General features: G+C 36.5%; 3 protein-coding genes across 5 annotated transcripts in view; 1 reads left to right on the top strand and 2 right to left on the bottom strand.

Moving 5' to 3' along the window:
- Nucleotides 1–16,723, top strand: part of cep290 (centrosomal protein 290) — a 68,591-nt gene extending 51,868 nt beyond the window's left edge. For both annotated transcript variants that reach the window (XM_059545847.1, XM_059545848.1), the window contains 41 exons: nucleotides 763–925; nucleotides 1,081–1,181; nucleotides 1,273–1,339; nucleotides 1,459–1,571; nucleotides 1,660–1,744; nucleotides 1,830–1,963; nucleotides 3,089–3,253; nucleotides 3,357–3,506; nucleotides 3,607–3,722; nucleotides 3,886–3,988; nucleotides 4,280–4,510; nucleotides 4,699–4,872; nucleotides 4,952–5,063; nucleotides 5,148–5,353; nucleotides 5,771–5,922; nucleotides 6,023–6,134; nucleotides 6,213–6,668; nucleotides 7,005–7,169; nucleotides 7,262–7,369; nucleotides 7,467–7,601; nucleotides 7,682–7,945; nucleotides 8,534–8,641; nucleotides 8,798–8,997; nucleotides 9,092–9,305; nucleotides 9,548–9,685; nucleotides 10,284–10,505; nucleotides 11,353–11,481; nucleotides 11,744–11,889; nucleotides 12,047–12,202; nucleotides 12,297–12,420; nucleotides 12,543–13,469; nucleotides 13,702–13,839; nucleotides 13,926–14,012; nucleotides 14,093–14,257; nucleotides 14,835–14,957; nucleotides 15,042–15,214; nucleotides 15,298–15,439; nucleotides 15,770–15,843; nucleotides 15,925–16,019; nucleotides 16,093–16,151; nucleotides 16,259–16,723. In XM_059545847.1, coding sequence (XP_059401830.1) covers nucleotides 763–925; nucleotides 1,081–1,181; nucleotides 1,273–1,339; nucleotides 1,459–1,571; nucleotides 1,660–1,744; nucleotides 1,830–1,963; nucleotides 3,089–3,253; nucleotides 3,357–3,506; nucleotides 3,607–3,722; nucleotides 3,886–3,988; nucleotides 4,280–4,510; nucleotides 4,699–4,872; nucleotides 4,952–5,063; nucleotides 5,148–5,353; nucleotides 5,771–5,922; nucleotides 6,023–6,134; nucleotides 6,213–6,668; nucleotides 7,005–7,169; nucleotides 7,262–7,369; nucleotides 7,467–7,601; nucleotides 7,682–7,945; nucleotides 8,534–8,641; nucleotides 8,798–8,997; nucleotides 9,092–9,305; nucleotides 9,548–9,685; nucleotides 10,284–10,505; nucleotides 11,353–11,481; nucleotides 11,744–11,889; nucleotides 12,047–12,202; nucleotides 12,297–12,420; nucleotides 12,543–13,469; nucleotides 13,702–13,839; nucleotides 13,926–14,012; nucleotides 14,093–14,257; nucleotides 14,835–14,957; nucleotides 15,042–15,214; nucleotides 15,298–15,439; nucleotides 15,770–15,843; nucleotides 15,925–16,019; nucleotides 16,093–16,151; nucleotides 16,259–16,441 — 6,915 coding nt within the window. In that variant the 3' untranslated portion in view covers nucleotides 16,442–16,723. The remainder of the gene's footprint in view (nucleotides 1–762; nucleotides 926–1,080; nucleotides 1,182–1,272; nucleotides 1,340–1,458; nucleotides 1,572–1,659; nucleotides 1,745–1,829; nucleotides 1,964–3,088; nucleotides 3,254–3,356; nucleotides 3,507–3,606; nucleotides 3,723–3,885; nucleotides 3,989–4,279; nucleotides 4,511–4,698; nucleotides 4,873–4,951; nucleotides 5,064–5,147; nucleotides 5,354–5,770; nucleotides 5,923–6,022; nucleotides 6,135–6,212; nucleotides 6,669–7,004; nucleotides 7,170–7,261; nucleotides 7,370–7,466; nucleotides 7,602–7,681; nucleotides 7,946–8,533; nucleotides 8,642–8,797; nucleotides 8,998–9,091; nucleotides 9,306–9,547; nucleotides 9,686–10,283; nucleotides 10,506–11,352; nucleotides 11,482–11,743; nucleotides 11,890–12,046; nucleotides 12,203–12,296; nucleotides 12,421–12,542; nucleotides 13,470–13,701; nucleotides 13,840–13,925; nucleotides 14,013–14,092; nucleotides 14,258–14,834; nucleotides 14,958–15,041; nucleotides 15,215–15,297; nucleotides 15,440–15,769; nucleotides 15,844–15,924; nucleotides 16,020–16,092; nucleotides 16,152–16,258) is intronic.
- A 408-nt stretch (nucleotides 16,724–17,131) lies between these two features.
- Nucleotides 17,132–19,996, bottom strand: LOC132133250 (RNA ligase 1-like). Of its 2 annotated transcripts, none has more exons than XM_059546047.1 (7): nucleotides 19,789–19,996; nucleotides 19,309–19,423; nucleotides 18,732–18,827; nucleotides 18,517–18,633; nucleotides 18,208–18,405; nucleotides 17,624–17,793; nucleotides 17,132–17,536 (listed from the first exon to the last, which is right to left on the bottom strand). In XM_059546047.1, exons 1-7 carry the CDS (start codon nucleotides 19,876–19,878, stop codon nucleotides 17,351–17,353), a joined length of 972 nt encoding a protein of 323 aa, XP_059402030.1. In that variant the 5' UTR covers nucleotides 19,879–19,996; the 3' UTR covers nucleotides 17,132–17,350. The 2 variants fall into 2 exon arrangements, with proteins under 2 accessions (XP_059402030.1, XP_059402029.1); XM_059546046.1 differs by having other exon boundaries at nucleotides 19,309–19,426; nucleotides 19,789–19,995.
- An 888-nt stretch (nucleotides 19,997–20,884) lies between these two features.
- LOC132133249 (BLOC-1-related complex subunit 5) lies at nucleotides 20,885–23,433 on the bottom strand. The gene is made up of 5 exons (XM_059546045.1): nucleotides 23,197–23,433; nucleotides 22,741–22,830; nucleotides 22,395–22,538; nucleotides 21,550–21,707; nucleotides 20,885–21,475 (listed from the first exon to the last, which is right to left on the bottom strand). Exons 2-5 carry the CDS (start codon nucleotides 22,796–22,798, stop codon nucleotides 21,248–21,250), a joined length of 588 nt encoding a protein of 195 aa, XP_059402028.1. The 5' UTR covers nucleotides 22,799–22,830; nucleotides 23,197–23,433; the 3' UTR covers nucleotides 20,885–21,247.
- Nucleotides 23,434–23,900: the final 467 nt, after the last annotated feature.

The raw sequence follows: 23,900 nt of genomic DNA, 5'->3' as shown, positions 1-23,900 counted from the left end.
TTCACTCCTGTTACAAAGCCTAAATCATTTTTGGGTCGCTATAAATGTTTTTGTGCTTAGGACAATTAATTACTCTTATATTCTAAGTGGTGTCTTCAACTTGGTACGGCCACAAAACATCTTTACAAGATCTTTTTCTTGAATCCAAAAGCAGAAGTTGCCCACAATAAGAGCATTCCATATAAGCGCAATATTTATTTTAGAATCTATTGCATCTATCTCTGTGACTGTTTATTTTTAGGCCTGTATTTGTGATCTTATTTAATGAAAATGTGAATAATTTAAATAATTTAATAAATAATAATGAATGCATTTAATATTTTATTTAAATAAATATTAATATAAATATTTAATATTTATACATTTAAAATATATTTAGGGTTTTATATATATATATATATATATATATATATATATATATGTGCATCTGTCGTTGTGACCATTCATTAAAGATATTCGTATTTCTGTTCAAATAATTAATCTTTTCTAATAAAATAAATTATATCATGTTGCACTTGATTTATTTATTTAATTTTAAAATTCTCATCAAAACTAGATTCTAGCAATAATGCTTTGGGGCAACTTCTCAAATAGAAAAGTTTTGATGCAACTTCTACAATTTCTGTTGGAAAGTAGCAAGACTTGATCACAAATAATTCAGATTATAAACATTCAGAAAACAACAAGTGAGTCACTTTAACCTATATAGAAGCTTACAAACCTAAATAGAAGTTTGGCTTGAAACACACCACTATCTTTCAGGGGACAGATGGTTTGGAAGCTGCCATCACTGAGATCAAAGAATGTAAAAATCAAATCCGAGTGAGAGACCGGGAAATCGAATCCGTGATAAAAGAGATAAACCAGCTGGAGATCAAAATCAACAACCTGCTAGATGAGAATGAAGACCTACGAGAACGCCTTGGTAAGTTTCCTCAATCTGCTTTTATTCTTTCAGGAATCCCATATAAATCCCATATCCCTACATCTAGACATATTAGATTGTTTTCATATCCCTTGCTGATTTTGCTAAGATAAAAATCTGCTACGACCCTCATTGGGATCATTTTCCCGCACCAGGATTGAATCCAAAGGAAGAACTGGATTTGAGTGAATTCCGCAGATCAAAGGTTTTGAAGCAGAGACAGTACAAAGCAGAGAACCAGGTCCTGCTGAAAGAGGTAAACCCGATTAATGTTGTCTTTATGGCCTGACTTTGGTCTGTTAGCCCGCTTTAATTTTGTCTGTGACCCCTAACGTGACTCTTCGTAGATTGAGCGTCTGGAGGAGGAAAGGCTCGAGTTGAAACAACGCATTCGTGCGATGGTGAAGAACAAAGGTGAGATCTTATCTCCAGGACGGTGCATATCAGTTACACACTCATGTTCTATTCACATAAACAGATCATTTGGTTGCTTCATTATATAATGAAACCTGACGGCACATTTTCTTTTTAAGGCATATCAGTAGTTAGTAGTTCCCTGCTTGATGACAGTGTTGAAGAAAAGCCAAGCAGATCTTTTAGAGAGAGGCTTGTCTCTGGATCCACCAATGAAGAGATGAAACACAAAGTAAGGTTTTTATGAGAAAAGAATTTGTTTTGAACATCATAAAAAAGCTTTAAAGCTAAGCTAACAACCTTTTTTTTTTAAATCTCAGAATGAGCGTCTGCAGAAAGAGCTGAGCAACAAAGAGAAAGAACTTGAGCTCAAGAGAACAGAATCGGCCCAGTTCAAAGCCAGATGTGAGCAGCATCACCGCTTGACCTTTGCACACTTGCAATGTCATGTGGTTTCTGTGACTATAATGTTACTCTCTCTCTCCTGCAGTGAATGAAATGTTAAATGAGAATAAACAGCTGGAGCAGGGCATGAAGGAGATCCTGCAGGCCATCCAGGACGCTCAGAAGAAAACCACCACATCCACTGGTGTCAGCATTCCCAGCCTGGAGAGACTTGTCAATGTACACTTACCACTGCTTATTATATAAGAAAAATTACCATAATAATAAAAAATATTTTATTATTATCTATTATAAATAATTACATAATTATACATAATACATTATGTATAATTACAATAAAACATTTTATGATTATAATTAAATATTATAATTAAGGGGGAAAAAACTGTGAAAAAATAATAAATATTTGAAATAATTTATAAATAAACAATAACAACTATAATTATGCATTAAGTTATACATTGAAATATAAAGGTATACATTTTAAAGAAAAATACAATAATGTAAAATAAATATTTTGTATTATTTAGTTCGTTATTAAATATAATAATTATACTTTTAATTTATAAATATATAGTAAAATGCATAAATAATAACTAAATAAATTTGTTTTACATTTAAATAGTAATGCAATATTTATTGGGGAAAAATATATATATATATAAAAAAACTATAAATCATATTATTCTATAACTTTTAATTATTTATAAATTAATAATAAATGCAATGCAATTCAAATGAATGTCAAATGTTAAAACGTTACATTTAATTGGTAATAAAACAATACTTAATTCATAATTTTATAAACATGCCCTAAAAAGGGCATGTTTATAAAAACTACTTAAAAGGACGAATTGAACTATGGTTTAATTTAAACCCTGTCTGTGAATCCAAGCCTTAATGTCATAAAATTATACATTTAATGGCCTTGCTGTGGTGAAATGTGTTTAACTGATCTGAGAGTACAACAATTATCATATTAGTTTAACTTTGAAATTTTATATTAAAATAAAAACATTTCATAAAAACCTTTACAAAATGCATTTAAACTGAGAAAAATCGATGATCATCGATCAAGTAATGGTAGGCATTCAAATTCTGTGGAAGTCTGCAGAGCTTTCATTAGTGTTCTGCAAGCACAGATTTTGTGCAGGAATAGTGATTAATCATCTTGATAAATTTGTGATAATGTAACTTAAATTTTGCACTCAATTGATCAACTTTTATTCAGTCTTGCATACTTGAATATGAAGTTTGTGGTCCCTAAACTTACAGCAGAATGATATTATGATTCCTAAATATCCTGTCACAAAATTTGCGAGCGATCATTTTGTTTATCTTAAGGCTCTGGAGATGAAGTACTCGGAGGGAAAGTTTGATCCAAGCCTCCACCTCAGAACACAGGTAGATCAGCTGACTGGCCGCAACGAGGAGTTACGGCAAGAGATGAAGGCAGCTAGAGAGGAGGCAGCAAGCACTCTCAATCAGTTAACAAAAGCTAATGAGAAGGTATTTACTCACAATACCAACTCAAACGTTTACTGGATTTAAAAAATAGGTTTTGAATTCACCGTCACCCTTCTCAGTCTTTCATGTGTCTTTGTTTTTGTAGATTGCTCGCTTGGAAAGTGAGCTTGAAGCAGTGAGCAAATCAACTGGCACTTCTATCCCTTACAAGTCATTAGCTCTGCCTGAAGAGATGACACCAACTAATGCTGAGGTCATCAGCACTCTCAACGAGTACATGGTACAACTCCTACAGGTGTGTGTGTTTGTGTGTGTCAGTCCGGTTACTGTATCGCATCATAAAGAAACCAGATGTAACGTACATAATATTAAGACTCCCAACTATGGACGTTCAGGAGATCAAAAACAAAGAAGATTCCATTGAGCAGCTCAGTTTGGCTCTGGAAGACTTTAAAAGGAAATATGCAGTGATCCGCCATCAACAAGGACTACTATACAAGGAGTATCAAAGGTATGCCGAGCCAATAAGAGAGTTTAAATGCTAAAATATCATATACATAAAAGTATGCTGGTCCCCCAAAAAGATTGTTTATATTATATAATTTGTTTGATTATACATATGTTCAGAGATCAATAAAGCATGATTTTAAATCAGCTCATGTGCTCCGATTTAGCGAGAGGGAGTCTTGGCAGAAAGAGAGCGACTCTTTTGCTGAACTGAAATCCAAACTCGAGGAGCAAAGGGAGGTGGACACAGTTAAAATCAAAGAGTACAATGTAAGTCTTGATCATTTACACCCAAAATTAAAATTATATCTTCATTTAATCACCTGTTACTCAAACCTGTATAACTATAGCAATTTGCTAACAAACTGTTGTCACTCATTTGAAGCTTTGAAGCTTTGGAATTTGTCTCATAAAGAATAAAGAATTGAACATTGTGGTGGAAACAAATCAATTCAGCTAATGGTTATTAGATGTCTCATGTCTTCATGTAATATAAAATCAAATAAAACATTGTTACTTATGCATCTAGTTCTTCCCATTATCTGTTTGACTCATTCCCAGCACTGGCTTGAGGCTCTTGAAAAGGGCCCGAATGAGATCAGACGGGAGCTGGCCGAGACGGCCCGAAAAATGACGGTTCTCCGGGTGAATGAGAGATGTCTGACACGACGTTATACAACTCTGCTTGAGCTCGAGCAACACTTGAGGAAGGAGAATGGCAAACTGAAGGATGATTTCACTCAAATGGAGGCTGCTGTAACTGAAAGAATCGGCTACCTGCAGAGGTTCAAGGTAGGTCAATGTAGCAATCAAAAAGATGGAAAAGGAAATGATGAATGATGGAATTTCCAAGGCTTTGTTTTGACAGAATAATTAGCCTGGCCAATATATATTGGTCTTTCACTATGAGGGATGTGGTCATCATTGCCAATGGCTGTGACTGACCTTTGCTGACTTCTGTAACTTTGCTTCACCCTTAGGAAATGGCAGCATTTAAAATGGCCACATTGCAGAAATCCCTTGACTATAGTGTTCCTGCATCAGAGCTTGAGAGAGCCAACAAACAATACACTGAGCTCACCGTCAAGTACAGAAACCTCCTACAGAAAGACAATCACCTTGTTCAGAAGACAACCACACTAGAGCACTTGGAGGTACATCGCTCGCAAGTTACATTAAGCAATGGACCTAAGCAATCTTTGTTTTTCTAACAGTGCTCTCCTTTCCTTTCAGAAGGAGAATGTGTCTTTACTTGAGCGCATTAACTCTATCAATAAAGAGCTTGAGATCAGCAAGGAGAAACTTCACACTTTGGAGCAGGCTTGGGAAAACATCAGCACGACTGGTAAACATAACTGCTAATAGATACATAAAACAAAAGCAATGTTGAAGCATTGCAAATGATGTAATTGATTTCTGGTGTTCACAGGTGGTGAGAACAGCATGGAGAAGGCAGCCAAAGCCCTGGCCAACAGCGAGATTGTGTCTGTGTCCAGACGCATCACAACACTGGAGATGAAGGAGTTAAATGAAAGGCAAAGGGCCGAACATGCTCAGAAGATGTACGAGCACCTGAGGAACTCCCTTAAACAGGTGGAAGAGCGCAACTTTGAGCTAGAGACCAAGTTTGCTGAGGTGGGTCTGATCTATCTCTTATAACATAGCATCCAGAATATAGCAACCATACCTTAGCCTGAACACCACATTTTATTTTTATTTTTTATTATGTTAAACATTTTAATAACCTTTAATTTTAATTCTATAAAACATTCTTTTTTTTTTTTATAAAACATATCAACATTTAATATACTATATTTATTTGTTTTATTTTATTATTATGAACTATAATAATATGATTTAGTTTGCTTTTATATAACACAATTTTAAACACTTTCAAACACTTTAACTCTTTATTGTTGAACATTTAAAAAGCTTTTATTTTTATAAAACCGTGAGTTTAACATTAAAAAAAGCTTTTTTTTTTTTTTAAACGCATTATGTTGAACATTTAATAAGCTACTATTTTGTATATATTTCTGTATGCCTGTACAGCTCACAAAATTATACCTGGAGGCCCAGCGGACAGAGCGGGACCTCAGGGATGAGCTGGCGGACAGTGTTAGCAAAGACGTCAACGATGCCGATCGCAAGCGAATCACCGAACTGGAGAAAGCAGATGCAGACCTGCGGATTGAAGTGTCCAAGTAAGTCTGATGACTCCGCCCATGCATATGTTTGCTATGATAACATAGCACAAGAAAAGGTACACAAACAAGTCTTTTAAGAGTTTTGAAACGTTTGCAGATTGCGGGAAGTGTCGGATATCGCTAAAATGCAAGTGTCTGCTCTGGAGGCCAGACAGCAGTCCAGAGAGAAGGAGGTTGAAAGCCTGAGGAGACAGGTGTTGGACTACCAGGTAGGTTTTTCCTAAATGTTTTTTTTTTCAACTGTGCCGCCTCTTGATCACGTCCGTAATTGCACATCTCCTCATCAGGCTCAATCCGATGAAAAGGCCCTTATCGCCAAACTCCACCAGCACATTGTCGCTCTCCAGTTGAGCGAGACCACAGCCATCAGCCAACTGGAAGCCACCAAAACACGCCTGCAGAAACTTGAAGCGCAGAAGCTCAGAGTCGAACAGCAGATGGATGCTCAGCAGCAGGCACTGTGGCATGCGAGGCAGGAGGGTCACCAGCGGGCCAGACATCTCCGCCACACCATCCAGGCTCTCCGCAGACAGTTCTCAGGAGCCCTGCCGCTGGCCCAACAGGAGAAGTTTTCCAACACCATGCTCCAACTGCAAGAGGACAAGGCACGGGCCAGGGAGGAAGCTCAGAAGGCAGAGGAGGAGAGGAGGAAAGCAGAAGGAAAAGCACAAGAACTGGAGCTAAAGCTGAAGGGGTTGGAAGTGCTCATCGCAACACTGAAAGATGCCAAAGGAGCTCAGAAAGTAGGTTGATTGATTACAAATAGAGTTGTAATATGATTCTTGCAATCATATTTTATTCCTATGAAAAAATTTATCATTTTTATTTATTTATAATACATTTTAATAATAATACATTATATATTTATAAGATATGTTATGTAAAGGATATATATATATATATATATATATATAGTTATAAGATTAAAAAAATCCTTATTTCTTCCTATATTATTAATGGATTTTATTATATTTACTTATAATTCACATGAATTACGTTAGTCCCTATAGGAAATTGTTCCCATAAAAAGTCATTTACAATCTGCTGCAGTGTTTACAGCTTAACATCAACCCCTACAGGTGAGTGAGTGGCATAAGAAACTAGAGGAAGTTCGTCTGTTGGAAATGAGGCAGAGCAGAGCGCTTGGTGCCCAGAGGGAAGAGATCAAATATCTTAGGAACATTGTGGCTGAGCAGGAACGCTCCATCAGTGGCCTGGAAGAGGAGCTGGTGCAGCAGAATAACGTCAGTATTGCATTTAAACATACATTTTTTTTACAGTATACAGAGCATGCTTCATGCATTTTTTGTAATCTTATTTGTCATCATTGTATTAGCTTCTTGAGGAGTGCCAACTGATCTGGGATCAGAGAGAGGTGCAATTGGAGCGCCAACTCGACACCTATGAGAAACAGCAGAATGAAGTCCTAAGCACAGCTCAGAAGGTTCCGTTAACACTGACAGTGTTTGTTACTGTACTCTGGTAAGCAGTTTACTTAGCTACAATTTAAATTACATTTAACTTATCCTGTTTGGCTTTAGTTTGAGGATGCCACAGGCTCTCTACCGGATCCAAATCAGCCTTTAGCGCACCAGTTAGACTACGCTCTAGGAAAAATCAAAGAGCATGTTCGTACCATCCTTGAGACCAAAGCCACCTGCAAAATTCTGGAAGAGGTATTATTTATCCATTAAGTAACTGGAGTAAACTTTGTTTGTATTATTATCTTACAAGGAGTTTCTTTCTCTCTGAGCAGAAGCTGAAGGAAAAAAAAGCTGCTTTGTGGACATCGGAACAAAACGTCTTATCCAGAGACAAAGTGATCAATGAACTGAGGCTTCGCCTACCAGCAGCTGCTGAGAGAGAGAAACTCCTAGCTGACCTGAGCAAACAAGAGGACTCTGACAGCCAGCCCACCCTGAAGGTCGCCCACCAGACCATTAATAACCTACAGGGGCGTCTGGATCAGAAAGAAGAGGTTCTCAAGAAGTACCAGAACCTGTTAGCAAAGGCCCGTCAGGTGCTTATTTACATTTAGTCATTTAGCAGACACGTTTATACAAAGCGACTTCCAAATGAGGACAATGGAAGCAAACAAAATCAACACGAGCAATGATATACAAGGGCTATAACAAGTCTCAGTTAGAACATGTAGCAAGTTTTTATTTTTAGTATTAACAGAATAGAAAAAGAATAGAGCAAGCTAGTGTTAGAGACCTTTTTTGCTTTTTTTAATTGTATAATAAATAAAAAGAAAACAAATAGAATACAAAAAGATTGGAGAAGCTAGTGCTATTTTATTTTTTTTTTTTTTTTAAGAAAATAAGCAGTTAGTAAATTAATAGTGCAAGTCTAAACGGGCAAGTTTTTTATTTTTATAAAGAATAGAATTAGAATAGATAGTGCTAGAGTTAGAGGGTCAAATAAAGATGGAAGAGATGTGTTTTCAGCCTATTCTTGAAGATGGCTAAGGATTTAGCTGTTCGGAATTGGGTTGGGCAGGTCATTCAATTTCCGATTTTGAAAACAGACTTCATAAATTGGTGATCCAAATTGCACAATAAAACCATATAAAAGCTCATACTGTATATCCTCTTTTTTTTCCCAGGAGCAGGAAGAAATTGCCAAAAGGCATGAGGAAGAGGTCAGGGCCCTGCATCAGAAACTGGACGTCTATATGGACACATCACTGGACCGTTTCAAACAGACCGCTCTGGTACCTAGAGTATTCATTATAAAGCTTAACTTTTTATAGCCTGCGAGAAATGGGTCAAGAAAGAACAAATATATTGTACATATAATATTTATAATAATGTCATAAATCATGACAGCTGTTATCTTTATAAGGCTACTCAGTTTTATTCTTCCCTAGGAGCTAATGAAGAAACCCACCATCACTGTACCGACCAGTAAGCATTTAGTGCGGTTGGCAGAAATGGAGCAGACGGTGGCCGAGCAGGACAATTCGCTCTCCTCACTGACCCACAAGCTGAAGGTCGTCACCACAGAGCTGGACCAACAGAAACAGGTGACTGCAGCACAAGCCATGGAGCATGCTGCAGAAATAGCCAGGTGCGAAATTAAAACAAGCCCGCGGTTTTCAATACTGACCAATATCATTATATTGATTCCTTGTGTCACTTTTTAATGAGCTTTCATTTCCAAGACTTGAGGAGAGACATGTTGCCCAAACGAAGGGTCTGTCCCAGGAGGCAGAAGAGCTGAGAGCTCAGCTCATTCAGATGGAGAAAGAGCTGCATTACCTCCGCACGGAGCTGGAGGCCCAGAAAGAGGCTAATGTCAGGTCGCCATCCAACACCATGAAGAACCTCATGGAGCGGTTGAAGACTCAGTTGGCCCTGAAGGAGAAACAGCTGAAGGTACCACACAGTGGACAACTAGAGTAAATGTGCAGTTACAATTAGCATTGCTTGGCGCATTTTCACAGGCAAAATTCAGTAATTTCAATAGAAATCTGCACTATTGTGAATATCTCATGACAGCCTTTTTTTTTTTTTTCATGAAATTTTACCAAAATGTTGCACCTTAATTGTTCTGGATAGGTTTTTCCACTGTGATATTTGGACATGACTAAAATGAGAACTCTGTTCCTCATCCGCAGGCTCTCAGTAAGGCTCTCTTGGAGCTTCGTGCAGAGTTGACATCTCAAGCAGAACAGCAGATCATCGCCAATGCTGCTCAGAAGGAAGAGGCCCTCAATGTTCAACAGATTGTCGACAAGCAGACCAAGGAACTAAGGGTATAAAATAAGGAAGAAACTTACATTCTTTGCCTATTTCTAAAACTTTACTTGTCATTGGTTCCAAATCATTGGTTCCAAACTTTTACATTAGCTTTTAAAAGTAAAGAAAAATTCCATTATCAATTGTTGTTGATGATAAAGGCGATTCAATGGTGAAAAAATGAAACTGTCACTTTGTAGAAGCTCATCAAATTGCTTGACCATCCATTCGTCCTTGAAAACAGTGAACAAAATGCAAAGTAAACATTCAAATAAAACAATAAAAATAAAAATAAACTTTCTTATATAAGACTAAGAAGGCCACTTGAAAATAAATTGAATTAATAAATTAACACTTCTTTAAAAATAAAAATATAATTAAATATATCAGTTTAAAACTGACAAATAAATAGCCTTTTAAAATTGTTTATATATTTGTTTAAATGTAACAATAAAAATACATTACTCATTTTAAAAAGCATTGGTCAGTTGCTCTCAAAAGTGCCATTGATGGGAGCAACCAATAAAATTTTGATTCTTAACACCCATAACATGTTAAGAGGACTGAATTTTATCCCAACCCTAAGCAATTGTATATCCCTGTGTTCCTCATCAGGCACGTGTAAAGGACCTTAATGAGGAGCTCCAGCTGGCTAAAGATGGCGTACGAGCAGCAAAAGCCAGAGAAAACTCACTGAGAGAGGAGCTGGAGAACTTAAACAAGGATCTGCAGAGGAGCCAGAAAACACATAACAAGCTGCAGAGTGAAAAAGAGACTCTGGAGGATCAGCTGAATGAGCTGAAGAAGAAGCTCCAGAGACTCAGCAGCGGCCTACAGGTTAGACCACATGTGTGTCTTTCATTCTTGTTTACTTGTACTGTGAGTGGTTAAGGTCAAGACATTTATGTCTCGCTGTTCTTGAGTAATTCTACCAGTGACTCAAAAGCCCTTGGACACCGAGTCAGCGGCCCTTTTTTGTCTGCAAAAGAAGAGCTTCTGCTCTGTGTCTGGTTGAACAGAGCCCTTCTTTGATGACAGTGAATACGTCTAGACACCATTGTGCAGATCCTTCCTCGCTGTTATCAGAGTTTGTGATCACTGGGAAGAAAAAAAACATTTGTATGTATAATCATGGTTCACTCAGCTTTTTAACAATTACAATGTTTGAGTACAGCTTTATTTACTGTAGCACCTTTTAAACTTGTTTACAAAGTTCTTTACTGAAGTCATGTACACTACCATTTAAAACATTATATACTATACAAATTTTAAACTATAAATATTGAAAAAAATATATAAAATCACAGTTTTTATAAGCAGCACAACTGTTTTCAACATTGATAATAATAATAAATGCTTCTTGAGCCGCAAATCAGCATATTAGAATGATTTCTGCAGGATCTTAGACTAGAGTAATGAATAAAATAATTAAGCTTTGCATCACAGGAATATGTATTAAAATATAAATCTGTTATTTTAAATGATTATAATATTTCACGATATTACTGTTTTTACTGTATTTTTGATCAAATAAATGCAGCCTTGGTGGGCTTAAGAGACTTTTTTTCAAAAACATTCGAAAATCTTACATTTATGAAAGGAGACGGAGAAAAGTCAGAGTCAGATTCAAAATAAAAAGAGTCTAAATAAATAAAGATGTCTTTGTTTGTGTTTGTCTGTGCAGTCTCAGGTTGAGAGTGATGGACCCACAGTTGAAGCTCTTCAGAAGAAGATCCGTAAGTTGGAGCAGGAGCTGGACAGGAATAGCATCTCAGAGCCTGCAGACAAGAGGAGCGTCTTGAAGGAGGACAAGGTGAACTAGAATTGCATTTACTACAAGAAAAGTAAGACTAAAGAAGCCTTTACGTATGTAGTTGGATGTTGGATCTTTATTTGAGCTCTTATTCTTTGACACACACACATTTAATTTTTTTTTTCGTGATGAAGTCACAGTCTAGCTTGCTTTCAGTCAACGAAATAGTAATCATAATTAAATTATTATGGTTCTCTGATTTGTTTAATCTGATTTATCAACAAAATAACAGTACATATGTGAATTTTTCCTGTTTTTGCAGTCCTTCAAAGAGGAAATCTTGAGATGGGAGGAAGGTAAAAAGTGGCAGGCCAGGGTGGAGAAAGTGCGGAGCGTTCTCAAAGAGAAGGAGAAAGAAGTGGAATCTCTGTCTAAACAATTAACAACGATCAAAGAACTTTACAGCAGGTCTGTGCTGAAATCTATACACATAATGGACAGTTTCAAATGATGCATTAAGAGTTTGAATCTTAAATAAATGTGAGCTTAACTTTAGCTATTATTAAAAGTAAGAACAAAAGTAGATGATTCATCATCATGTTTATGTTGGCTGATGTCTATGAAGGTTGGAGCAGGAGAAGGTGGGTCTCCAGAAGAAACTAAAGGGCAGAGGAGTGTCTGCAGATCAGGTAGTTGGAGTACGGACCCTCGAGGCTGACAGAGAGATTGAGGAGCTACAAAAAATGAATGCTGAATTGGAGCAGCAAATCAAAGTGATAAAGTGTGTTCTGCCTAGCAATAGTGCCTAGCAATAGTGCCATTGTGCCAATTTGTTCAATTTTTTTCTTTTTTAATATGTACCGTTGGTTTTGTAGGCAGCAGCAGGCTTTACCCCGTGATGCCGCAATTGAGGATATCACCATCAGGAACCATTATCTTGAGGAGAGGCTTCACTCCCTGGAGAGTCAGCTGTCCAAAGAATCTCCATCCAGACCATCTGTGGGTGTAACACTTTACATGTCAAAACTTTTCATGAATTTCACCCCACTAATTTCATTTTTACGTTTTCTCTCAAACCTCATATATATCATACCTCCTCTATTCCATCTCTGATTATGAAGAAAAAACATGTGGCATCACCGCCTAAGCTAAGTTGGTCCTCAAAAGTTGTTCATTCCATGACTTTCGATATTAGTGAAGGTCAAAAAACTCGGTCTTCATTAGTAAATGACACAATCCCTGGAAAAGAAGTAGTCCCTGAAAAGGAAATAGCAGTTGCAGAGGATAAAGCAACTCAGACTTCATTCAGAAGCATGAGTGCAGCAAAAGTGAGTCAAGATAAGGAAAAGACCCAGGATAATGTTGGAGAGAGAGTTGCAGATGTAGAACCAGAAGATCTGTTCAATGAGAACAAAAGTGAACAGGAAGAAGACAACAAAAAAGAGGTTGAGAAAGATATAGAGGAACCAGATGAGACTCGAGGAGGACAAGAGGAAGATATAGTAGTGGCTGAACATGCACAGGAAGAACTGAATACTAATGGAGATGCAGAAGAACTAGATTCTGGACTGACACATCAAGAGATCACAGATAAGCCTCTTGAAGAAGATCAGCTGGAAAATGAAAAGACAAATGCAGAAGAAAGTAGGACTCAGACAGAGCCAGGGATATTAAAACAGGACAGAGATAAGGAGCAAGAACCTGAAGAACAACATATCAAGTCTTTGAAATCTGAAGGTGATCCAAGCCAAAATTTGAAAACATCTGAAGGATCTAAAGAGCTTGAAGAAGCAGCAGCACTCAGCACAGGTGATGCCATACTATTGCCTGAAGAACCAACAATGGACAAGATCATGTCCTTCATCGATGAGCAAGACGTAGCCCATATTTTAAATGAGAATGTAAAATGTTCCCTCACTAAGGAGCTGAACACAGGTGTTATTAAAACTGAACTTGATGTCTTGGACATTCTTGGATCTGTAGAATCAGAGGTCATCACCTTTAATGACAAAGAACAGACAATGAAAAGCAAAGTGAAAACTCGAAAGGTACTTAACACATAGGAGCTTCCACTGAAGCACTAACACAAAGCCACCCTGTAGCTTAGTTGGCTTTGAGCTCGTGACCTCGCCTTTTCCGGATCCGGAGTGTCTGCTTGTTGTTCCATAGCAAGTGTCTTTGTGTCGCACCCTCTCCATACTGTATCTAAAATGTGTTTATTGTCTGGGTGTTACTTAGCTGCATGTTGTCTACAGCATCAACATCTCTTTGTTGTTTCAGCAGACGTCTGGCCGTGGTTCTGGTACACCATCTCAAAGAGAACATGAGCTCCAAAAAGAAAACCTCAAGTTGTCCACACAGATCCTGGAGCTTCGATTCCAACTGGAGCAAGCAAACAAGGACCTACCTCGATTAAAAGTACCATAAAAGTGAAATAATTAATGACATGATAAAAAACTATTTAAAAAACTGTTCAACTTCCTTTACTCTCCCTGTGATGAAAGGATCAGGTGTCTGACCTCAAAGAGATGTGCAGTGTGTTGAAGAAGGAGAAAGCTGAAGTGGAGAAGAGGCTCAGCTATGTTCGTGGGGTAGGTTGCAGCATCTCGAAGATCTTAAAACACTGATCCTCTGATTTCCTTCCCTGATTTCTTTTGCTCCTCTCATGCAGTCTGGGCGCAGTGGGAAAACCGTACCTGAACTGGAGAAGACCATCGCACTGATGAAGAAGGTAGTGGAGAAAGTACAGAGAGAGAATGAGAGCTTAAAGAAGACATCAGAGGCCAATATGCAGGAGCAGCTTGCTACACTGGAAAGAGACCATGAGAAACTCAAGGTACATTTTATGAAGTTGTTGGATGATACACTACCATTCACAAGTTCAGGCTTTAATGTTTTTAAAATAAGTTTTCTAAGCCTGCATTTGATCACAAAACCAGTAACACTGTGGAAAAGATACAGTTTTTTTTTTTAAATCAATATTCATTCTATGATGGCAAAGCTGAATTTTTTGCATCATTACTACAGTCTTCAGTTTCACATGATACTTGCCAATGCTGATATGCTTTTATTATTATCAGTGTTGATAACAGTTGTGCTGCTTCATATTTCTGTGGATGATACTTTTTTTTCAGGATTCTGATGATTAGAAACTTCAAAAGAACAGCATTTATTTGAAATATAAATATTTCTTAACATTATAAATGTCTTTACTGTCACTATTGATTAATGCATCTACTGAATGATTTTTAAGTTAAAAAAAAAAAACGACAAAGCAAAACAAAGAACATTTAGTAAAGACCACCTGCAAGTTGCAACTGTATAATTTGTAAGATTGTGATATTGTTTTAAGAATGTCATGTGACAATAGGTATTTTTAACTTTTTATTATAATGTGTATCTTTTTGTTACAGTCAGAAAATGAAAAGCTGAAGCGAAAACAAGAGGAACAGTTAAAAGCAAGACTTGAGTCAAAAACCAAGGGCATTGAGAAAATCATGATGGAAAATGAACGCTTACGTAAAGATATTAAAAAGGTGTTGTTTTTTGTCATTACCTTCATGTCAGTAAAACATGCTCTTAATATATCATGCTACAGTATGTTTTGTGGCAAATTGCAGGAAGCAGAAGCTGCAGAAAAGCTGAGGGTCGCAAAAGCCAGCCTTGAAGTAGCTAATGAGAAACTAAAGGCAGAGCTTGAGGAGACAAGTGAGAGGCTCTTATTAGCACAGTCGAAGGGGCCGTCTCTAGAGGGGGCAGACAGCAAGACCTGGAAATCTTCAGTTGTGTCCAGGTATTACATTCACTTAAATACTTACCGGTAATCAGTTTTGTCATCATGTAAGTTTTTATTATCATTCATTTTCCCCTTCACAGGTTATTTGAAAACAAGATGAAAGGTCTTGAGAGTGAAATCTCTAAGAAAAACTCCAGCATTTCCGAGCTGAAGGTACAGTTGAAAGAGTCGAACGAGAAACAGCAGGCCACACAACACACTGTCAGCCAGCTGAAGGAACAAGTGAGACACTGATTCTTCTTCAGCTATTCACTAAAAACCATATTCTGCCATTACAACATGTTTGATATAATTTTGAGCCAATTTTAGAACATTGGTTTTCATTAATAACGTGCTAGCAACGAGGCACATGTTTCTGCTTGAGTTTGTGTTCGGAGCGACTTGAAAGTCTGGTAGTGTGTGTGACCCTCAGTCTTTTGTTCTCTTCAACCCATTTATAAAGTTGGCAGATGTGTTTTCAAATCTGTTCCAGTTTGAAAAGTCACGTACTGTGTTCCAGGCTTAACATGCTCCTTTTCCCAGAGATTCTAATAACCTAATATGTATTAACAGGTGGAACTGCTTAAAAACATCCCTTTGGAAGCCACCACAGATGAAGGCCTTGCCAGAGAGTATCAGTCCCAGAGGTGAAGCGCGGAAATATCCATAGACTACAAAGCACACAAAATGACTCAAAACTAATTCTTTGACAAATATTTTCCAATTAGACTGGCCACTAAACAACTTGAGAGGGAAAAAGCTCAACTTCTTCGCCAGATTCAATGGTACGATGAGCAGTTTGGAACCAGCAAAGCAGGACCAGGTAAGATCACCACTGATGAATTCAAGAATTTTGCAACACGAGACATTTAATCTTCTACCTGTTCCTTTTGTAGGATACAGAGAGCTCCAGGAACAAATCAAGGTAGCAAATACTGAAAAAAAGAAATTACAGGTATCCCTGAAGAAAAACAAATGCCTAAAAGAATCTAAAGTTTTTAAATCTCAAGTCACATTATTATAATGATGATAAATAATATTATTGATATGCTTTCATTTAAGGATGAAGTGAAAAAGCTGGCCAGAGAGCTGGAAAACTTTGACCCGACATTTTTCGAGGAACTTGAGGATCTTAAATACAATTACAATCTGGAGGTGAAGAAGAACATCATCCTGGAGGAGCAGCTGAAGAAGCTGTCGGATCAGTTTGGAGTAGCGGTTCCCATCGACGTGTCTATCAGCTAACACACATCAGATCGTTTGTCAGGTCATTCGGTTTTATTGTTACTGCTCAGTTAGAGCCTAATATGTACAATGTTAATTTGCTTTATATTCAAGTACCATTAAGCTACAATGTTTCATAAGTAGGTTGTTTTGTAAAATATAATAACATATGAAGTTAGGTTTTAAAACAATTGTGATTTATGACCTCACGAGCAAGAACTGAAACTGAAAGGGTGTATAATCTATCAATCACTGCCTCATTTTTGAGACTCTTTAGTTGTAATAAATGGCGATCAATGTCAATTTCCATTTATTTATATACATATTGCTGAACCATCCTCTGAAAACTATTTAAACTAGAAAAATTAAAAACCTTATTCAGTCCAAAAATATGTCATGATGAGGAAAAAACATATATAAGTCGCACTGGACTAAGTCGCATTCTTTTAGAACCAAGAGAAAACATAACCGTCTACATCCACGAGAGGGCGCTCTATGCTGCTTAGTGTAGACTACTGGAGCACTGAGCAGCATAGAGCGCCCTCTCGCGGCTGTAGATGGTAATGTTTTCTCTTGATTAATTTTTAGTTCATTTCTTTTGGTTCATGTCAAATTAATTTTGATAAATAAGTCGCACCTGACTATAAGTCTCAGGACCAGCCAAACTATGAAAAGAAAGTGCGACTTATAGTCCGGAAAATACGGTAATAATAATAAAATAAAAAACACTTCCACTCTAAAAGAAAAAGTACTAAATATAAAGCTATCACAGCATTCGCATATATCATATATCTAAGTGCGTATATGAGCAAATTGTCAATCGGAAAATCACAACATGCAGTTTTGACCAGTATTAAGTGCTGGCAAAGGTTCTTCACTCTGGTTAAAACCAGGTCTATCAGGAATGATTGGTAGTTTCATTTTTTGGGATCAGGTTTCAAACTGAATGTCCTGTATGCAGCTGAAGAGTTTTCCGTTTATGCTGGAAAACGATTTAAACAAGTCCTTCTCAGAAGCATCTGGATCAGGTTCTTCATCTACGTGGACAAGCACAGGTCTGGCGTTCAGGAAGGTGTCACCGACAGGCCATTTCAAACCAAGATGATGGCGGTGTATCTGAAGAGTTAAAACGATTTGATCTGAAGAAAATGTGGATAACTGCAGCAGAAGAAAGACGGTTAAATGTATGAACCCTTTATTTACCTTGATCAGTGTCCCATCATCACAGTGCCAAACGATTCCCTCCACTCGTCCCTCTTGGCATTCCTGAAACCAGGAATACAGCTGCTGGAAATCCACTGGAGGAGGGTTCCGGATGCGCAGGACCCCGTGGGGCACCAGAACATGGACTGGATACTTCTTGCTTCCCAAACCTACGGAATCACAGAGTTACTTCCTAAACTAAAAGAATTCCTGTCAGTTTCTTACTTCCTTAACACCTAAACTAGCAATCAAAGGGGTTTTTTTTGAATGACATTAACAATATTATCAATGATGTCTTTTGAACTTTTAAAGAATTTAGGAAAAGTAAAAAACAATGGTTTCAACAGAATGATTTCTGAAGAATCATGTGACACTAAAGACTGGAGTAATGACTGCTGAAAATTCAGCTTTGTCATCACAGGAATAACTAACATTTTTAAATATATTCAAGTAGATTTTTTTTATTATTAAATAACATTTCACAATATTAAATTGTTTTACTGTTTTTGAGCAAGTAAGCAGCCTTGGTGAGCTGAAGAGCTTTTTTCAAAAAAAAAAAAAAACAATCGGTAAATTATATTTACCATATGGATTTCCATTAACGTTGGTTCCGATCAGCTCAAGGGTTTGCTCCATGAGGTCTACTAGAGGAATGCTGACAATTTCAAGCAACCCTTCATCCTCCCCGCATGTCTTCAGGACAAGGGCAACACCAGAATCATAGTTGACCACAGAGGCGTGCCAGCAGTACTGCTTGTTGGTATGATCCACCGGAACCCAACCTTCGTGACAGATATATCTATGCCATCAGCAGACTTGATTTTCAGTCAGTACAGTATAACCTGTGACCAGAAGATCAGGAATAAGAGTGTGTCCCAGAGACACCACCCTACCTGGAATGTGTCCATGTTCGTCCGGCACTGGATGGCCATTCTCATGCTGGAATCTATGAGCAGCGATCCAGGATTCTGGCACTTCTCGGAAATCTTCGTCTACGTTCCACACAAATCCTGTTATTTAGTAGAGAATCAAAAGATATCCGTTAGTTTCCTGTTAGTCCAAGAAATAACATAAATCATTAAAAAAAAATCATTTTGGACAAAAATACCTTTACAGGTCTTCCGCGAATACTGATACTTCTTGAATCTCTTATCTGCCTGCTTGGTGGGTTTCCGATCCAAACGAGCCCAGAGATACGGTTCCCCTTAAAAATAATAAATAATAATAATAATAATAAAATTGATAAAAATCCTAATTTTAAATTTTGGATAATTTTGGATATGGAAATAACTGGCTTGAATATTGACCAGTGATTTTTACGTGTGTGTGTGTGTGTTTATAATAATGTAAAAAAAAATGTAAAATAAAAAAAAAAATATATATATATATATATATATATATATATATATATATATATATATATATATATATATATATATATATATTATTTTGCATCACAATTTTTTTCAGCATTGATTTTAATAATAAATGTTTCTGGAGCAGCAAATCAGCATATTAGAATGATTTCTAAAGGATAATGTGAAAGGTTTGCCAGAAATAAATTACATATTAAAGTACCGGTTTTTACTGTATTTTTGATCAAATGCCTTGGTGATCATTAGAAACTTATTTCAAAGAAACTTTTTAAAAACCTTAACGCATTAATTTATACCCACAGATTATACCTTTGTAAGTAGTGACATAGCAGCATGTCCCATCAATCTTCTCAGTTGATACTGCACAGTGGATATCTGCTTCAAGAGCAGCAGGGTTCACATTCTCAGTGGCCACCACCTGGAACTGCTGCAGAATGAGTGAAGTCTTTTAGTAATCAATTCAGTCTAATAAATATACATTGCATTATGCATTTTACCCGTGCATTTTTATTCATCTATATTTAAGTTATTGTATGGCATTTAGAACAGCACTGTTGCTTTTAAATGGGTTTTATAAATATAGTTGCCTCGATATGAATATTGCTTTGGGTCAGTTTCCCAATGCAATGCACTGATTAAAATAATAATTAAAACATTAATTTAAAATAATGACGTGGACAGTAGACATGCGCCATATTGTAATGTAGTGCAATCTCAATGCATTTATAATGTTTATAGGGTTTTGATCATGAGAGTAACACGTACGCAAAAATGTTTTATTTTACCCACCTGACAGTCGCGTTTTCTGGATGGTTCGTTTCTCACTTCTGTCAGGAAAACACATGGGATCTTCTGCTGCACTGAACCCAGGCGCCGCATTATCGCTCCTGTTAATCAGCTTAATACGGGGTTTGTTGCTTTACCGATTGAATATGGACTGACGACATCAACACATTTTCAGATCAGCCATTCACATGTTCCTCTCTCTCGTTCTGTAGTCTGTTATGTTAACATGATCTTTGTCGCCATCTGTTGGAACGGAGAGAAGGTTTTTGTTGTTGTTGTTTAGAATACAAGTAGGGGTAACTTACTCTCGGGGAGAAAAAAAATAATTACGACTTTATTCTATATTTTTGTAAAGTTTATTTTAAAATTTTCACACATAAATAAACTAATAGTGCTTTAAGTACTATGCTTTAATTTTCATGGAGCGGGTCGCCTCATGTCGAGATCAAATGACTCAGTAAACATCGAATCAATGAAAATGAACTTAAAATTGACTCACTTGCAGGGCATTCAATATGTAGTTATGTTTCTTTGTCATCTGAATAGATTTGGAGAAATTTTGTGTTAAATCATTTGCTAATTACTGAATCCTTTTGGATTATGGATTTATATTATAGACCAAAGACAATGTCTTAAGGATAGATTTGTTTCATACAAACACGCAGCTTGTCAATTCACAAGTCATTAATTGACGGACTGGAGCTGTGAGAGATGTAATGCTAAAATTAAATTAAATCTTTTCCAATGAAGAAACAAACTCATTGACATCTTGGACGTTCTGAGGGTTAAGCAAATTATTAAATTAAATTAAAAATTATAATCATCACTGAGTGAATAATTTCTACAGTGGCATTGAAAATTTACTTTTTTTTTCTTTACATCATGCTCCTTCATCAGTTAAATTCAGAACTTCAGACAAATAGTTCAGCTGACTGTCAAAAGTCCAATTCAGCTGAATAGAAATAATTACTATGACCAATATTAATGAGAATCTGAAAAATACAAAATTATCAAACCTAATCACATAACAATGCTATAAAAAATATGTTCTTTCCTCCAATAGTATAACCATTAATAAATCATGAGAAGACAGACAGTGTATGTATAAACAATTTAATGCCAACAACTTTAATAGCATCATATGCATTAATGACTTTACATTTTAAATTTCAGAGGCAGAATTATATGTTGTCATGCCCTTTAAAAGCACTCAATTAAGCCTTTTAAGTAAATATATACACATGCCTGTACCATTTTGGTATTATAGTTTTTCCATTTTGTACCATGTAACCTGTTCTATGGCAAATAACACCTGATCCAGGCACGCAATAAGCCTTTCAAAGTACAGTAAAGTGAGAAGTTTCATAGGTAACAACCAGACATGACCTGAGGTAGGTCTCTATAAAGCAAAAGTCAATAAGTGAACACACTATAAACTCTATTTTCCAGATGTTGCCAGACTCTATTTGATTTCTCCATCAGGTTTCATGCTGAAGGGCTCCAGGCGCTCGCTCTCGGGCAGAAGGTTGTTGAGACGCTCCATCAGTGGTATCGTCTGGTCAATGCCCATCTGGATGCGTCTCAGAATCATTGACATTTCATTGACTTTCTGGATCTGCTCGGCGTACTTGGCATATCGCTTTTGCCTTTCCTGCATTATGCTGAATAATGCCTCCACTGACAGATCCATCTGAAAAAAAACAGGTTAGCATTCACAGCTGGCTTGTCGGAACAGAAAAAAACATTAGAAATAATGGCAAATACCTCTTTGATCCTCTTGACCAGAGCATTCTGGTCAAAGGCAACAGCTTCCGCACACTGGTGTAGATGATCCTGATATCGGACACACAGCTGCAGCACCTGTGCCGAATCCAGCTTTTCTAAACAGACAGTGCTGGGGGAGGTTTGCCCACTGAGAACACCTGAAAGATGACACATTGTGATTCATATCATTATCAACTTATTGATAACAAGAGTCCAAATTTTATTATTCGTTTTATATCAGATTTTTTAAATTATGATTCTATGGAAGTGTATTTCACTACAAAATAAAAGGTAACTGCAACTTTTTCTCTTTTTTTCCACAGAATTTTCCACAGCATATTTATATCTCGCCAAAAAAATTACAAATCTGAATTTGTTAGTGTCTGAACATTTGGGAAATAAACACAGAATTGCAAGATATAAACTCACAACTGGGAGGGAAAAAGTTAGAATTGTAAGATGAGTGGACAAAATGTACGAATTGCAAGATGTAAACAGGATTCTGAGGGGAAAAAAGTAGGTATTACGTAATGTGAAATCACAATGCGAAGAAAAAGTCAAGATTGTGAAACTGACATTTAAAAAGAAGAGAGTTTGTTTCATAGCAGCAATTTATTGGATGGGATGTGCACTACAAATAATGCGTTAAGTGAAGTTTTGTTAGAGCATTAACTGAAAACACCATAGACTAAAAGATTGATTTCGGGATTATCGATGTAGGTTCATCAAAATGAAGATCGGTTAAAATTAATTATTTTATATTTTCAACCCAGACCTATTATAAACCCTTTATTAACCTACAAAACCTAAACGAATAGATAGTTGGCATTTGGACATCTACTTACCTTTCAGAAGAGGCTGAAAGGTGGGAATTTCCTGTAGCTTTATTACATCTGGATCATTATGGATATTCCGTGATGACTGAGTTCCTTGGGCAACAACTACTATGTCATCCATTTTAGCTCTATGCTTGGCTGGAGAGGGAACAACTGAAACAACGAGACAGAACTTACTAATAAACATGGTAGAATATATACAACACAAGTAACACCTCCATTGTAACAGATATATGTCTATAATAAAAAAAACTTTAAAGATGCTGATGTCGATTCCATGAGGAACATATTTAACATCAAGAATAAACATAACATGAGCAAGTAAGAATCGCGTTACTAATATAATGTTGAGTACCTGAAGCGCTGAAGTCTGAATGTTTATGTTCAGCATCTCCACTCTGTTCAGCACCCATGATGCACTCAGTCTATGCATTCAACACAAGCGCTGAAGCCAAACAAATGACACATTATATTTTAGATATCATAACATATTTTACATTTATTTACATTACATTTATTCATTTAGCAGACGCTTTTATCCAAAGCGACTTACAGATGAGGACAGAGGAAGCAATCAAAAACAACAAAAAGAGCAATGATATATAAGTGCTATAACAAGTCTCAGTTAGGTTAACACAATACACGTAGCATGGGATTTTAAATAATACAATAAAAAAAATATATATATATATAGTATAACATTCTACACTATAAAACAAAGATTATACATCTAATACATAAGTACGATACAAATCTGGTTCTTGAAATTTGATTAAATACACGCGCATAACTACGGAATGCTTAACTTTACCTCAATGTTATTTTCAGCTGTTTAAATGGGGCGATTTCATTCGTCTGGTTGTTTAGTTGAATGAACCGCTTGCTAAAGTTTTACATAGTAGCTTACGTAACTCAAAGACGTTGCGAGATGTTAAACCACAATATTGGTTGCGGATAACGTTCACAAATTATATTTATTAGCAAATACGGTTACAATCATTACAGGAACAAACGAAACATCCGGTCTGACTGCATGTGACGCGTGGTGATGACGTCACGAGTTTGTTTACATGTGACCATTCGGGCCAGTTTTATGAGATTTTCTCGTTTCCTTGATAGTTTTAATTTACAACTAAAAAAGTACACTCTATATTAAGAGACAGAGAGAGATAGAGAGGAAACAGAAAATGAATTAAGAAAAATAGTAACAAAAAATTAATTAAGTGTGTTTTAGAAAAGTATATTTAATATTTTGTGTCCACTGTATATAATGGAGTATCTGTCTATTCAACTTTTTAAAAAAGGAGAGCGAGAGAGGCACAGGATTATTATAATTATTCATTCTAAAACGGTGATTCATCTTCTACGTTTAATAAATGGTACATTTTGAATCAGATATTTGTCTGTGTATATTAGTTTATTTTGAATATTCCTTTGGTGTGAGCTGCATGAATAATACATTTAAAAGAGCCAGCCTTGTACCTTAAAGAGTACCTTAGGTTTTGGGTAGTAATT

This window comes from Carassius carassius, chromosome 50 (assembly GCF_963082965.1).
Source record: "Carassius carassius chromosome 50, fCarCar2.1, whole genome shotgun sequence".
Taxonomy (NCBI): Eukaryota; Metazoa; Chordata; class Actinopteri; order Cypriniformes; family Cyprinidae; genus Carassius; species Carassius carassius.
Note: the sequence above shows the minus strand (reverse complement) of the source record. Positions and strands in the feature narration are given on the sequence as shown.